The 15,666-nt window shown below is 35.4% G+C and overlaps 1 protein-coding gene across 1 annotated transcript; it reads left to right on the forward strand.

The window, feature by feature from the left end:
- Positions 1–13,378: 13,378 nt before the first annotated feature.
- Positions 13,379–14,373, forward strand: LOC141680023 (uncharacterized). Its single transcript, XM_074486358.1, has 3 exons — positions 13,379–13,729; positions 13,937–13,998; positions 14,145–14,373. Exons 1-3 carry the CDS (start codon positions 13,379–13,381, stop codon positions 14,371–14,373), a joined length of 642 nt encoding a protein of 213 aa, XP_074342459.1.
- The last annotated feature ends 1,293 nt before the right edge of the window (positions 14,374–15,666 follow it).

Below are 15,666 nucleotides of genomic sequence, written 5' to 3' on the forward strand. Positions count from 1 at the left end.
TGCACGAAGGGCACAACTCCAGATAATCGATCTACCCAGGAAGTACGAAAATGTACCGTGACCTTAAGGAATATTATTGGTGGCCTAACATGAAAAGAGAAGTAGCAGAGTGGGTCAGCAAGTGCTTGATATGCCAGAGAGTGAAGGATGAACATCAGCGACCGAGTGGACTATTACGACCCCAGGAAATTCCGGAATGGAAATGGGAGCATGTAACCATGGATTTTATGACAGGCCTACCAAGAACGAAAACCAATCACGATGCTATATGGGTTATCATAGATAGACTGACCAAGTCCGCACACTACCTGCCGATCAACGAAAGGTACACAGTAGACAAGCTAGTGGATATCTACTTGAAGGAAATTGTAGTGAGACACGGCGTTCCTGTTGCCATAGTGTCATATAGAGACCCAAGGTTTAATTCCCGATTTTGGAGAAGCTTCCAGGAGTGTGTAGGCACCATACTAAATATGAGTACCGCTTACCACCCCAAACTGATGGGCAAAGCGAAAGGACTATTCAGACCCTAGAAGATATGCTGCGTGCATGTGCCATCAACTTTATAGGGAATTGGAATGACCACTTACCCCTGATCAAATTTGCCTACAACAATAGCTATCAGGCTAGCATAGGAATGCCTCCGTATGAAGCTATTTACGGAAGGAGATGCCGCTCTCCCCTATATTGGGATGAGGTTGGAGAACACAAGATAATAGGACCCGAGTTAGTCCAGCAAACCAGAGAATTAGTGGGACTCATTAGGAAGAGACTGGTAGCAGCTCAAGATAGACAAAAGAAGTAAGCCGACCAGACCAGAAAAGATAGAGAATACGAAGTAGGGGATTCAGTATTGTTGAAGGTATCTCCATTGAAGGGAGTAATATGGTTTGGAGAGAAAGGGAAGTTAAGTCCCAGATTCATAGGACCCTTCAAAATTTTGAGGAGAATAAGACCTCTAGCTTACGAGCTCGCCTTGCCTCCTAATCTACAACAAGTGCACAACGTGTTCCACATGTCAATGCTAAGGAAATATCATGCCGATGCGCGACATGTGATAGAGTATGAATAAGTAGATTTACAACCAGACTTGACCTACGTTGAGCAACCGGTAAGAATAATGGACCAAAAAGAACAAGTGCTGAGGAACAAGACTGTGAAGCTAGTTAGAATCTTGTGAAGAAATCAAAATGTTGAAGAGTCAACTTGGGAACTGGAAGATGCAATGAGGAATAGATATTCCCACCTATTTTCTAATTGATTCCGGGACAGAATCCTTGTTAGAGGGGAAGACTGTAATAACTCCAATTTATGAGACTTTGTAAAAATGCTTCATGAATAGTAATCTTGATAGACGGGGAAAACTTTTTAGCCCACACTATGTTGTGCATGAGAAATTGAGTTTCGGAGTTGATAACACGATTATACGTACCAAATGAGTGTATATAAACGCTATTAGTTTTCGAAGAAAATGAACTTTGAAAAATGACCGTATTTACGAACCATCGAGGATTACGGGAATCAAAATATTATTACGAATTGAAAACCCTACAGATTTATATCCAAGAACGATACTTCAAAACATAAAGAATGAATACGAAAGGATTTACGTCGTGAACCGTTTATAAGAAATTATTACAAAAACGATTAAGTGACCGAACAAACGCGTAAACGAATAAATAAATGTATCACGCTAACTAACTATGGTAGAAAATTAACCATGGTTACTTTATTAAATAGTAACCTAAGCCATGTAGGAATGATAACCTAAAGCTAGAAATAGTAAGCTAAAACATAAAAACCAAGTAGATTAGATTATAACCTAAGAAACTAGCAAGATTTGTTCAAAGATATGCCAACATACTCTAGTTCTAGGACATATACTAGGAGATATACAAATCAAGTACAATCTTATTCAAGAATCATTCAAGAAACACAACACAAAATTCTCTCTCCCCCACCTTCTTCTTCTTCATTCATCTTCATCAAAGAGGAGCAAGAAATCAATTTCAAAAACCTCTCTTCTAGTCATGGCAAAAATCCCTCATTAATTCCTAAGATTCATACTCCTAAAATAAGGTAAGATAAATTTTTAAGCTCATTTTATCAAGATTTGATGAGTGAAATAAATTCAAGAAAGATGAGAATGAATAGTATGAATAATAACTATTCTTTGGTTTCTTGATTTTAATGGTTGATTTAGGTTCCAAAAACCCTACCAAGCACTCCCAAGACTTCACCATCATCAAGAACACATATCAATCTTTCAATAAAGGTATAAATCTTTGACTCATCTTTATTTAAGGTTTAAGTTCAAGAATCTTTTGGAACATAGTTGTAAACATAGTTTTGGTGAATGATTTGTAGTAATCTTGATGTTTAGTTAAGTAGATTTAAGGTTGATGATTGTTGCCTCCAGAACATAATGTTCTTGAGAGGAGTTAGTGTGGTGATGATTATTTGATGATTTTTGGTGTTAGTATAGAGATTTAAGGCGTAAACAAAACTCAGATTGTAATCGTAATCTCTCTAAAATGAACAAAACATAACATTAAGTTTCTGCAGAAAGTTCCGAGGATATAAACTGTAGTTTCTTGAAAAATAACATTGATTATGATATAAAATGTTATAAGGATCATTTAGGCACTTGAATCGCTTGATTCCGATTTACGGATCAAAAGTTATGACCACTTTACTAAAAGTGATTTACGTGACAAAAACTTCTACGAATTAAGAATTTTGGAAATAGAAATGATCTTAAAAACATTCATAAATCATAAAATTTTTACAGAGAGTAGTAAATAGAGTTCCTTTAAATCTATAAAAATTTCAAGTGAAAACAATGAACTTTCAATTTTATAAAAATATCGGAACCAAGACCACGCAATTAGAAAGCCGTTAGAATTCATAAGCGGAGCCGACGATGAAAATATAAACGGATATAAGGTAGTTCGAAAAGGAAGCGACCATGACATGAATAAGTACTTAAAGAATTAATAAGGGTAAAATAAGTGAGAAAATGAATATTAAGTGGCATATGAGTACGAGTCGCCATAAATTAGAACGAGATCTAACGAAACGGTTTATATTTATGGTTATAGATTTTCGAGCGGACCCTAGAACATCCTCCACCTCGAGATACCCAGACAAGTTTACGAACCCAACTCTATTACTGTTGTGTTATGAAAGGATTGTTTTATTATCACTTGCATAAATGCCATGCTTGCCATGATACTAAGTAATTGAGTTTTCACATAATGTAGGGATGTTGTACGATATGTTTATGTCGTAGAATGTTTAACGCCATTACGAGCGTGACGTATAATTATAAGACTGAGAGTCGGTCGAGATTTTAAAATAAAAACCTAGGAATAATTCCGGTGATATTTTAGGACGATTAAAGTCTAGTAGTTGTGTTCCAAGGGACTTGACGTTAAACATTAAATACCTCGAACTTTTATTAAAACGATTTCCAAAAATCGCATTCCCTCAACTATATTTAAATACCCGAATGATGGATATTAATTCATTTATTCATTTAAAATAGGAGAATTATTATCCAATGATTATTTATTTCAAACTCAATTAATTATTAAAGATTACTTTAAATTACTTAAACATAAATTAGTTGAGGAATATTATTTCAAATATTCTTTTAAAGTATAATTATTCAAGGTTTAATTATTTAATGATTAATATTTAATTATTAGTTATTTATTAAATGATTTAATATGATTTAAAAATCATAAAACCTGATTTAAATTACTTTTTGATTTTCGGAAAATCATTCGAATAATTTCATATCGTCGGAGAATATTTTCTTGACTTATGTTAAATATTTTGAATATTGTTTAAAACAAAACGCCCCCTTATTTATTTATCTGTTGACAACGGTCAACTCACATCCTTAGTACTTCCTCCGAAAACTTTCGAAAGTACATATATATAAATATATGAGATGAGCTATGCCTATCAACAAGCAAAATACTTGGGGAACTTCGATATAGTTCAATGATTCCAAGTATATGATAGGATTCTTAAAAGGAAAAAGGTGAGGTAGAGATCCAGTACTTCATGGACTGGGGAGACTGCTATATTAATTTTCCGTATGAGAAGGTACCATGTGTACTGAAGGATATACGAAGTATTCAAAACATACCCGGGTGGAATGGGGAAGCATATAAAGCCTGAATGCGGCTAGGGTGACAACCGGGAGTAAGGAAGTCGTCCCTCTACATGTAAAAAAGGTTACTATTTCCGAAGTAGGACTGATCATCGTATGCGGTGGCTCCAGTGAATGTCCTAAAATTCTTCCAATTGGAATTGTGATGCAATACCGTAACCCAAGCCTAGGTGCTGGGTTTACTATTAAGGTATTCGCAGGAAAATAAATCCACCAAAGAATTATTTTAAAAAAGAAGGTGTGTATCACCAAGAAAAACTATTTTTAATAAAATGCATCTATCGTATATAGCATTATACTTGAGTTTATCATACAGTCATTTCATACTGTATATTATTATGTTGGGCATTATAGCTCACACTTGTTTTCTTAAATTGACACAACACAACAGTGAATCAAGATGCCTATCATGAAACTCACATCCAGTAAACAGGTAGGAAACGGCCAGTTGTTCCGTAGGATATTTGGTGCTGTACCTCAGGTAGATCGAATAAGTTGGATTAATTTTCAGTTGTTTTTAGTCCGGCTTATTTACAAGTATGACTTATGTAAGATAATGAATAAGAAATGAATATTTGGCCGACGGACTAACCTTACTTAAAGGTTATTTCCCCGGTAAGACTTAACTACTTTTGGGTTGTAATAATTATCACTTTGTGGATTGATTTACTCTAGTAATGAATGGTTCGTATCCAAGACAATAACCTATAAATGTGTGTGTGATAAGTGTGGGGTTGTAAAAGTATGAACATTTATATATTATGATACGAGATAAGTGTTATATAGTATTCAAGATGGCGTGGCCTCCTAGATCCTTGACCCCGGATTTTGGGGCGCCACAATCATGTCAAGAGGAAAGCACAACATTCGGGAAAGGCAAAGATTGAAGAGATCCATGAGGAAGGGTCTGATTCTGAAAATTACAAGGGCTGTGAAGAGGAGAATGGTGAAGATGATTTTACATCATGGAAGAGATTGAGAAGATGAACAATAATTCCATGGCTTTGATGACAAAGAAATTCTTAATGTAATGAATATGTTGGAAGCTTGATGATAACTTACCAAAAAGACTCTAAGTAGACATGTTAAATGATTTAGTAGCTTATAACGGATGATCATATTATTTATCCATTGAAAGAGTAGCTTATATTCAATAAGTTTATAATACATTCTGTATACTAGATTAGTTTGGGATTTTGAGAGTTTTAGTTATTTCTAAGTCATGTTGACTACTAGAAAGATATACACAATAGGTAGGCTAATTGTATATAGAAGATGCTTTGTAATTTTGTATAGTGAAAGAGTATCAACTGCTATGGAAATGACTTCAACTACTAGTCTACAAAGCTTCAATGGATGACCCTATAAAGCTCAACGGATAATTCAGAATACTTTCAATGGATGAGCTAGTCAAGTTTTAAAGGATGACAAATGAAATTTCAATGGGTAACACCTATGAACCCTCAACCGATAATCAATTCAAATATCAGTTAAAAGGGACCTGACAATCATATGGATTGATTGTATACAAAAGAAATGTGGCAGCCTGGAATCAGGATTTACAAGAAAATGAAGCATTTCCATGCAAAACAGGGATGTTCAAAGATGCAGTATCTAACTGGATTACATTGGATAAAGAAATAAAGAAACATGTGATTGGACCTAGCTAATAGGTTTTATGTTTTTATCTTATTTCACATGTAACTTGGTAATATATAAACCAAGAGTAGCTAGTAATAAAAAACTAAGATTTAGAACACATTCAAGCATATCAACTAGAGAGACTTTGTAAGCTGGATTCTTAGCACTCTCAAGTTCTTAGTTGTGTTACTTTAAAACAGATGTGTACAACTTTGTATTACAGAGATTTCTTCATACATACACACACAAATATATATATATATATATGGTGGAAAGTTCAATCCACCATAAAGGTTTTAAAGATAAATTTATTTACTTTGTGTTCTTGAATGCTATTATTGTTTATCCGCACACTAGCATATTCAAGCACATTTATATCTTGTAAGAAGTTTTCAGAATTTCAAAAAGTAACCAGAATTCCATTCAACCCCCCTCTGTAACTCTGTTGATATATTGTTAGGGAATAATAATTAGTATCGGAGCAAGCTCATGATATACAAAGAGTTTAAAGATCAAGCAATATAACAACATGAGTAGAAAAGATGTTGGGGTGAAGATCCCAATTATGGACAAAAACAACTATCATCACTGTAAAGTGAAGATGCACCTTCATCTACTCTCTCAAGATAAAATATATGTTACTACATAGAGAAAGGACCTCAGAGAAAACAAGATGCAACTTCTCATAAAACAATATGAAAATTTTCACTTTGAAGATGGTGAGTCACTAAGTGACATTTTCAGTATATTTCAAAAACTACTGAATGGTTTAAAGTTTTATGGGAGGATCTACCAAACTAAAGATTTAAATCTGAAATTCCTGAGGTCTCTACCAAAAGAATGGAAACCGATGACAGTCTCTCTCAGAAATTCTCAAGAGTATAAAGAATTTACTCTAGAGAGGCTGTATGGTATCTTAAAAACCTATGAGCTCGAAATGGAGCAGGATGAGCTGTTGGAGAAAGGAAGAAAGAAGGGTGGATCTGTTGTATTAGTAGCTGAACAATTGGAGAGAGGAAAAGAGTTAAAGGTTGAAGCTGTTGAATCCGTACCAAACACAAGTGTTTGTGAAGGCAAGGGAAAAGGGTTGGTAGCTGAAGATGAGTACTGCACAAGCCAGGATGAAATGGATGACATTGATGAGCATTTGGCTTTTCTCTCAAAGAGGTTTTCCAAACTCAAATTTAAGAGAAATTTTGGAGCTGCAAAATCCAACAAAAATATGGTTAAAGCTAAATTCAAATATTTCAAATGTGGGATGAATGGTCACTTTACCAATGAATGCAGAAAGCCTAGCTCAGAAAAGAGAAAGTTTGAGCCTATGGATTACAAGAAAAATAATTTGAATTTATCAAACAAAAAGAAAAGGCTTTTATCACTCAACCAAGTGACTGGGCAGCTGACGGTGAGGATGCAGATGAAGACATGAATTATGTCAACCTAGCCCTAATGTCCAAGTCAGATGAGATAGAAGTCAATTCATCAAGCAATTAGGTAATCACTACAAACCTAGAAATCTTTCTAAAGATGAATGCAATGATGCTATAGATGATATGTCTACTGAATTGTATCACTTGCGTGTCACACTAAAATCACACACTAAAGAAAATAATATAATTAAAGAGAATAATTTGTTTTTGAGTGATAGAAATGCTGTGTTAGAAACTCAGTTCATTAAGTTTGAGAAATTGAAAATATAGTGTAATATTGCCAAGGATGAATTAACTGAATATTTGAAGAAAGAAGAGATTCTGAGAAAGCAGTTTGAACGTGAGCAAGAGGTGATCAAGGCCTGAAAATCATCAAGAGATGTGAGTGCCCAAATTTCCAAAGTTCAAGTAATTGAGTCTTTCTGAAAAAAGTCTGGAAAAAGAGCAAAAAGGAACTGGACCAAGACTTGGTTGATGGTATTTCAACGGATGTTGAATCAACGGATAATGAGAATTATCCGTCTAAAGACAAAGCTCATTCGTTGAAAGTTGATTCTCATCCGTTGAATGAGAAAAATACCATTAGAAGAGGAAAACTAGCAAAGCTCAATAAGAAGTATGGTTCAGTAACCAAGCGCTTTATTCAAGGAGAATCAAGCAAAGCCAATGATGCTAGTAGACTGAATGTAGGGCATCTGTCAATGAAGGAATTGAGTGACAGATTGGAGAAGATTGAGGTCAAAGCAGATTCAAAAAAGAAAAATAATAGGAATGGGAAAGTAGGGATTGACAAACACAATAACTACACACCTGATAAGTATGCACCTAGAAAAACATGTTTTAAGTGTGGTAGTGTTAATCATTTATTTACTAATTGCAAGTCTATGATATATGCACCCATGTTTGCACCTCCATCTTTGCCTAATATGCGCATATCAGCCATGCATGCTTTGCCTGTTAGGCCTGTACAAAATTTATCTGCACATTATGCTAATATGCTATAACATCCCCCAAATCTGAGGTCAGGAATGTCACCAATTTTTTTTAAATAATTCAAACCTGTATATTAAAATGAATATACAGATGACCCCTCAGTTTCAGATCGTTTATAGGTTATTGTATGAAATATGAATCTAACCTTCTAAAATTTAGAACAACTAACTCAAATTTTATTACCTCTTTACTAACTTCCTCGTCTTATTCACTCTGACATCTCCAACTTCCTGCAGCTGTGATCTCTCCAATTTTTCCTGTTTATTAAGAGCTATTCACTTTTATCCTCATGTGATACTGAAAGAAATAAAAAATTCATAAAGCAAGAATGTGCCAAAAATGCCCATAAAGTATCATAATAGGTTTCGAGTATCATAATAAAAAGAAACTCCCGGAAATAATCTTTAAATAATTTTTATAAACTTCTTTATTCATTTATATAACTGAGCGAATAAAACATTGGCCTTTATTAGCCTTAATCATAAATCATATCCCTCTAAAAAAGAACAATGAATAATTTCCTGATTCATCTCCTGAATCAATAATTTTTTTGGTTTTGTAATCATGAAACTTTCAAAGAAGGAATGCCGTTAATGGAGATCAACAATAAATTAGACTCGACACTAGAACCAACATGTGTACTATACTCTGCTGATCAGTCAAAATAATACGGACCTATGCCCAACCGCATAGACCCACATCATATTGGGTACCCAGGCCCATTTTGGCCTTAATAAATAAAGGGTGCGGTCCAGCCCCGGTCCTTAGGATCCAGTCCAACCCTGGCCCTTTTATGGATGGAGCCTCGTAATAATGAGGACAACATACATAATATTACGCGTAGCTATGCAAGTAAAAGCAAAGTCTCTTTATTTCCCAATCTTAAAAGGATACTGATGACAAATTTATCATGATTATTCTAAAAAAAATTTATATCAGTTAAAAAATTATGAAAAAAATAATGTTACCGTCCTTTTAAGAAAAATCAAGTCTTGTCCATCAGGAATTGAGATAATATTCGCAATCCATTTTTAAAAATTCAAGAAATTTAATCATGATTCTCCCCCTCAGCATTTGCATTGATGGGCTTAGTAGCAAAATCAGGAATCTCATCAGCATTAATCAATTTATCAGGAATTGACAAATCATCAGTAATTGAATTTCAACATCAGTTCCGTGTGAAACTCCCCTTGTATCAGTGCTGTTAGTTCCCGATTGAGTAGAGTCTGTGCAGTGTTCACCAATTTGATTTTCACCTGAATTTTGAGTAGACTTTTAGTTTGTTGATATTGCTCCCCCTCAACCTATGCATTGTCACCAATCAACTCTAGATCATCAGGATTTGACTCATTTCCTGACTTAACTTTTTTATTTGCAATTACAAGCCCTTCATGAGTGTCTTCTTTTCCAACTTTTATTTATTGATTCCTTGGTTACCAAACAAGTTTCGGGACCATCGGTATTTGTATAAAGTTTGGCTTCATAGATGTTTCCAAGTCTTTAAGCTTTGAAAATAATCTTCTTTCTGACTTTATGAACTACTTCACAGTGATTATCATAAAATTGAACATAGTATGCTTTGTTGGTAATTTGACTGATGCTCAAAAGATTATGCTTCAATCCTTCTACCAGAGCTACATTTGATATGATGACATTTCCAATAATTATATTTCCATATCCCAGTGTTTTTCCTAAATTGCCATCATCATACGAAACCATTGGGCCAGCCTTCTCCTCATATTCTGATAACAGGGATTTAATTCCAGTCATATGTGCAGAACAACCATTGTCCATTACAAGCACATTATTCTTGTTTCTCTGTAATCATAAATATGGAAATTAGTTAGCATTTTTAAGAACCTACACTTGTTGGGTCCTTTTTGACATCTTATGTATTTTTCAGCAGAAGACTTCTTATCAGGAACTGATCTATCAGAATTTGATCCATGGGGAATTGCTCCATCAGAATTTGATCCATCAGGATTTGTCTAGACAGTTTTAACTCTTATGCACATTCAATTTAGCAGTTCTATTTAAAACAACAATTTTATTGAACTTAGGTAAAGGATCATAATTGTTGTGATACAAGCTATGATAATCTTTAAGTGTAAATTGAATGCCAAATGCTAGCATAGCAAAAAAAGGGTTCTATTATTTGTAAAGTACTGATCTACCACTAATATCAGACTCAGGAATCTTAATGACTTTCTTTTTAATCTTCCTGCAATACATAACAATATGATTATCATTTCCACAATTATAACAGGCTTTTCTAGGAGCATCAGGAATGTACTTATAATTGCTAGCCTTGTTTATTCCTTTACCATTTCTACATCTCTTAACACTAGATTTGTGAGTCCTAGCATTTACCTCACAAATTTTTTTGTCTAATTGATTCTTAGAGAAAAGTCCTATATTCTTGTTTTTCTTTTCTTTTATTTTAGGCTCTTCCTTCTTTTTATCAGATACTCTAGGTTCAGCTTTCTACTTATCAGGATTCTTAGAGGTAGAACCAATTTCATAAACAGACTTCACTCCATTTTCATCAGTTCTGCCAAACTTAACAAGAGTAGTGTTATTAATAACCTTATTGATATTCCTATCAGTAAATTTATTATAACCTAGACATTCTTTCCAATTCTTATCACTAATGAAACTATGAACCTTTCTTCCTAAAGCCATCCATATTTTAAATACTTCTATATCCTTCTCAGGAACTTCCTCTAGCCTGACATATTTGATGTTTATTTGAGTTTCATTATGTTGGGCCTTTTACATGCCTTTTCATTTTCATTCATGCATACTAACTCAACTTTTAAGTGATCATTTCTTTCCCTAAGTTTCTTATTCTCAGCAATTAGACTATCAAAATCAATAGACTTACTCTTAAAAGTGACATGCAAAGAATATAAGAAAGTTTTCAGTTTAGATAAATTATTAGTGTTAACGGGTAAAACAACTGAAGGTACCTTATGAGTTCCTGACACTTCCTCTCCATGAGTTTCCATGAGTGCATAGCATTCTTCATCATTGTCAGTTCCTGATGAGTCCATCCTGTCTTTTTTGGAGTTTGTCTTGATCAAAGCTTTTCAAGTTGACTTGGGGCATTCAATATCCAGATTCCCCTTTCATTGCAGTTGTAACAAGTCACTTTAGCTTTGTTAAACTTCCTTCCCTTGGTGTACTATCCTTCATTCTTTCTGAACTTGCCTTTTCCATCTTCAGAGTACTTTATCTTAAAACCGCCTTTCCTTTATAGTTTTGCAAACCTTATCCTTTTAAAGCCTTTCACCAACATTTCTGTCATCTCTACAACTTGAGAATCATCCAATTCAATCTCAGAATCCTCATCAGTATCTCTTTTAGGATCTGATGATTTATCAGTATCTGACTCTTTTACTATGTTCTTTATTCTTGACCTCTCACTCATCTTTTCCTTACCTTTATAAGTCTCAGCATTTAGAGCCACAACCTTCATCTTCTGACCTTTCTTATTTTTCTTTTGTTGGATCTCCAAGTCATGGGTTTTTAGCATCCCATAAACTTTATCCAGTGTCAGTAAATCAAGATCATATTGATGCCTGATTATTGAGGCTTAGGTATCCCAATCTTCTGGAAGAGCTCTCAGAAATTTGGCGTTTGAGTCATCTTTATCATACTATTTTCCAACCAATGATAGATCATTCAGGAGTGTCATGAATCTATCATAGATGTCAGTAATTGACTCATCAGCCTTGGCATTAAAATTGATCATATTTCTGCACAAGAGCATCTCTTCTATTCTTCTTGATTGCCAATGTACCTTGGCACTGTGTCTCCAAAGCATTCCATATCTTTTTTGTAGTCTTGTAGGAAATCACCCTGTTGGACATCACATTGTCCAAACTATTGTGCAAAATATTCATGATTTTTGCATCCTTAAGCATTGAAGCCTTCTCAGGATCTGACCATTTTGATTTTTCTTTCCTGATATTATGTTGAGGAACATCTGATGTCATAGCCACATTTTTCATAGGGTAAGGAGATCCTGTTTTGATAATATCAACATATGCATCATCAATAGCTTCCAGGAACATCAATATCTTTACTTTCCATGTAGATTAATCAGCTTTCTTCAGGATCTGAATTTTCATGCTTTCATTCCTACTTCTAGACATCTTGATATTTTCAAATTAACAATTAATTAGACTGCTCTGATACCACTTGTTGCCCAGTAAAGTAATTGTTTTAAGGGGGGTTGGATACAATTACTAAATAAATCGACTTATCACAGAAGTAAAGCAGTAATAGTAAAGCACAGATGAATCAAGTGACAGTGTATATTGATCTTTAATAAATTGTTACAAAACTCTCTCAAGAACAATATTCTTAAGAGCTGCTAGGCTATAGAATACCCGTGTTATGTGTTCTCACAAAGTGATAACCTATTCAGTATTTATATATTACACAACTACAATCAAACTATATAAATTACAAGATACGTGGCAGTATAACTCATCTATTTTTTATACATATCTAAATCAACTACGATCCTATAAATCAGCACATTCTGATTTATCTCGCAGCTCTAACTTATCACTTAAGATATCTTCAATGAATAAAGCTGATCAATGGATATATGTTAAAGCTTCAACATATATATATATATATTTATATGTAAGCATCAACAAATAACTGAATAGAGTGTCAACGGATGATAATGAAGCTTCAACGAATAATTATATCCTGACGGTTGATCAGATTCTGATTGTCAAACAGATCCTGATTCTTGACATAGTCAATTCCCAACAAAGGGAAGCAGGACAGTGCCCCATGGTGGAGTCTGTTTGTGGATGGAGCCTCTAATGGAGAAGGGGAAATAACCAGAATTGAGTTGATCAGCCTAGAGGGACACAAGATAAGACATGCGACCTATTTGGCTTTTCATACGACCAAAAATAATATTGAGCATGAGGCTCTAATCAACGGCCTTAAACTAGCCTTGAAAATGCAAGTCGAGAATTTGAAAGTGTTTAGTGACTCCATGATCGTGGTCTACCAGATAAACGCGGGGTACCAAGCTAAAGTGCCGAGGACAGAACTTTATTTGAAATATGCACAAAGAATAATAGGCATGTTCCATGAAGTAAAGATGGAACTTATCCCATACGGGAAGAATGAAGGCACGGACGAGCTGGCCAAACTGGGCTCACGTCGTGAAACCACTCTGTTAGGGGTCATTCCTCTTGATATACAGAGGCAACCTAGTGTGCCCGAACACGAGATTAACAGTATTGGTGGTGATCTCGGCCAAACATGGATGGCTCCTATTATGTGTTACGTAAAGGAAGTATCGCTTTCAGACGGAAAGAATGAGGCAAGGAGAATAAGGTACAAGGTATTTCGCTATGTGATATATGATGGGATCCTATACAGAACGGGTTTCAGTGTGCCCCTCCTCAAATGCATAGATGGGGATGAGTGTAGCTATATCTTAAGGCAGGTGCCTGAAGGAATTTGCGGCAATCATTCAGGGGGTAGTTCTCTAGCTCAGAAAATCCTCCATCATGGCTATTATTGGCCAACGCTCAAGAAAGATGCCTTTTAGTTCTCTCAAGCTTGTGATAAGTGTCAATAGTATGCCAATTAATATAACAGCCCCGTGGCCCCTCTCACATCTCTCATGAGTCCTTGGCCTTTTGCCATGTAGGGAATAGATTTGATTGGAGAGCTCTCCAAAGCAAAGGTAATGTTAACTATGCAACGGTTGCGGTAGATTATTTCACGAAGTGGGCAGAAGTTGAGATTCTGGCCACCATTACAATAAAGAAGCTCAAGGAGTTTGTGTACAGAGCCATTGTGTGCCGATCTGGTATCCCATACAAGTTGGTCTCTGATAACGGCAAATAATTTGACAGCAAGGAGATGAGAGAATTTTGTGAACAATTGGGAATTCAGAAGAGTTTTAATGCAGCCAGTCACCCTCAAAGCAATAGGTATGATGAGGCTGTTAATAAGATCATTAAGCATACCTTGAAGGCAAAGCTGGAGCAGAAGGAGGGAACATGGCCAGATGAGCTCCCACATGTCTTGTGGTCTTATAACACGACCTCAAGGACTACGGCCAGGGAAACACTTTCTCCCTAATATATGGATGTGAGGCCATGGTGCCCGTGGAGGTGGGAGCTGGATCATTCCGAATGGACCATTGACATGAAGAAAAATGAGACAATCATTGACTTTATTTAGATATGATCGAGGAAACTCGAGAAGATGCTCAGATCAGGATATCGGGGTACCAACATAGAACAACTCAACACTATAACAAACAAAGTTTGAGCTCGAATTTTCAAAGTCGGGGACTTGGTGTTATGTCGGGTCATGCTCAACACTAAGGTAGTGAGCCATGGAGTCTTTGGGGCAAACTGGGAAGGCCCCTTTAAGATAAAAACTGGTACTTTAGGAAGGAACCTACCATCTCAACGATATGCAAGACAAGCTAATCCTGCGGACCAGTAATGTCGACCATCTTCGCAAATATTATCAGTATTATTAATATTTTCAGACTTAGCACTATTAAAATATTACTAAGTCTCGGGGCTAGTGCAATATAGGTACCTTCCTAAGGCCACAAGCATGTACTTGATTCACATTCCACTATCAATGAATGAATGCCTAATTGCTATTTATTTCTTTGTGCCTTGTTTTTTGAAATTTGTTATAGACTAAGATCCAGCAGGGGAGCCTGTCCTAGGGATGCCAATGCAAGGACAAAATAGTTAAAATTATAATTTGAGTTGGGTCTCGGCCAACTTAGAAACAAGGTTTACAATTCGAGTTGGGCCTCAGCCCACTTGGAAATAATATTGTAACTACCAACTTGTGTAAAGCGAGGTTATCGCATGTAAAGTATGGATTTCTAACGATTTAAATAAGATTACAGAATTAGATGAGCGATATGAGCTCGCGAGCCTACCTAAAGTTACGCCATGCGAGGCCAAATTCACAAAGGTTTAAAGCCAACGACGATATGAGCTCGCATCACCTGCTTGAATTTTTGATAGTGCGAGGAGGAAATATTTAATAAAAAATGGGAGGTTTTTTACAAATTTCTTTGCTAAAGGTGTGGATAATGCGATGCGAGCCGGTGGGCTCGGCTCACTATTAAATAAACAAAATTGCCATATGCTACCAGAATTATAACAATTTTAGGCCAGTAGTGATGCGAGTTTGTTCTACTTGGGTTTATCATGAGTAAATTTTACTTATTTTAAATTGAAAAGCAACGCGAGCTCATAGAATACAAGAAAAAGAGTAGGAAGGAGATGCAAGTTGGTGAGCTCGGCTCGCTCTCAAGTAAAAAGAAACATTCCATACGCGACCAGAGTTAGAATAACTCTACCAGTAGGGGAAAAAGTAGTAAATGATGCGAGACCATTT

The sequence above is a fragment of the Apium graveolens genome, chromosome 8, assembly GCF_009905375.1.
Source record: "Apium graveolens cultivar Ventura chromosome 8, ASM990537v1, whole genome shotgun sequence".
NCBI lineage: Eukaryota > Viridiplantae > Streptophyta > Magnoliopsida > Apiales > Apiaceae > Apium > Apium graveolens.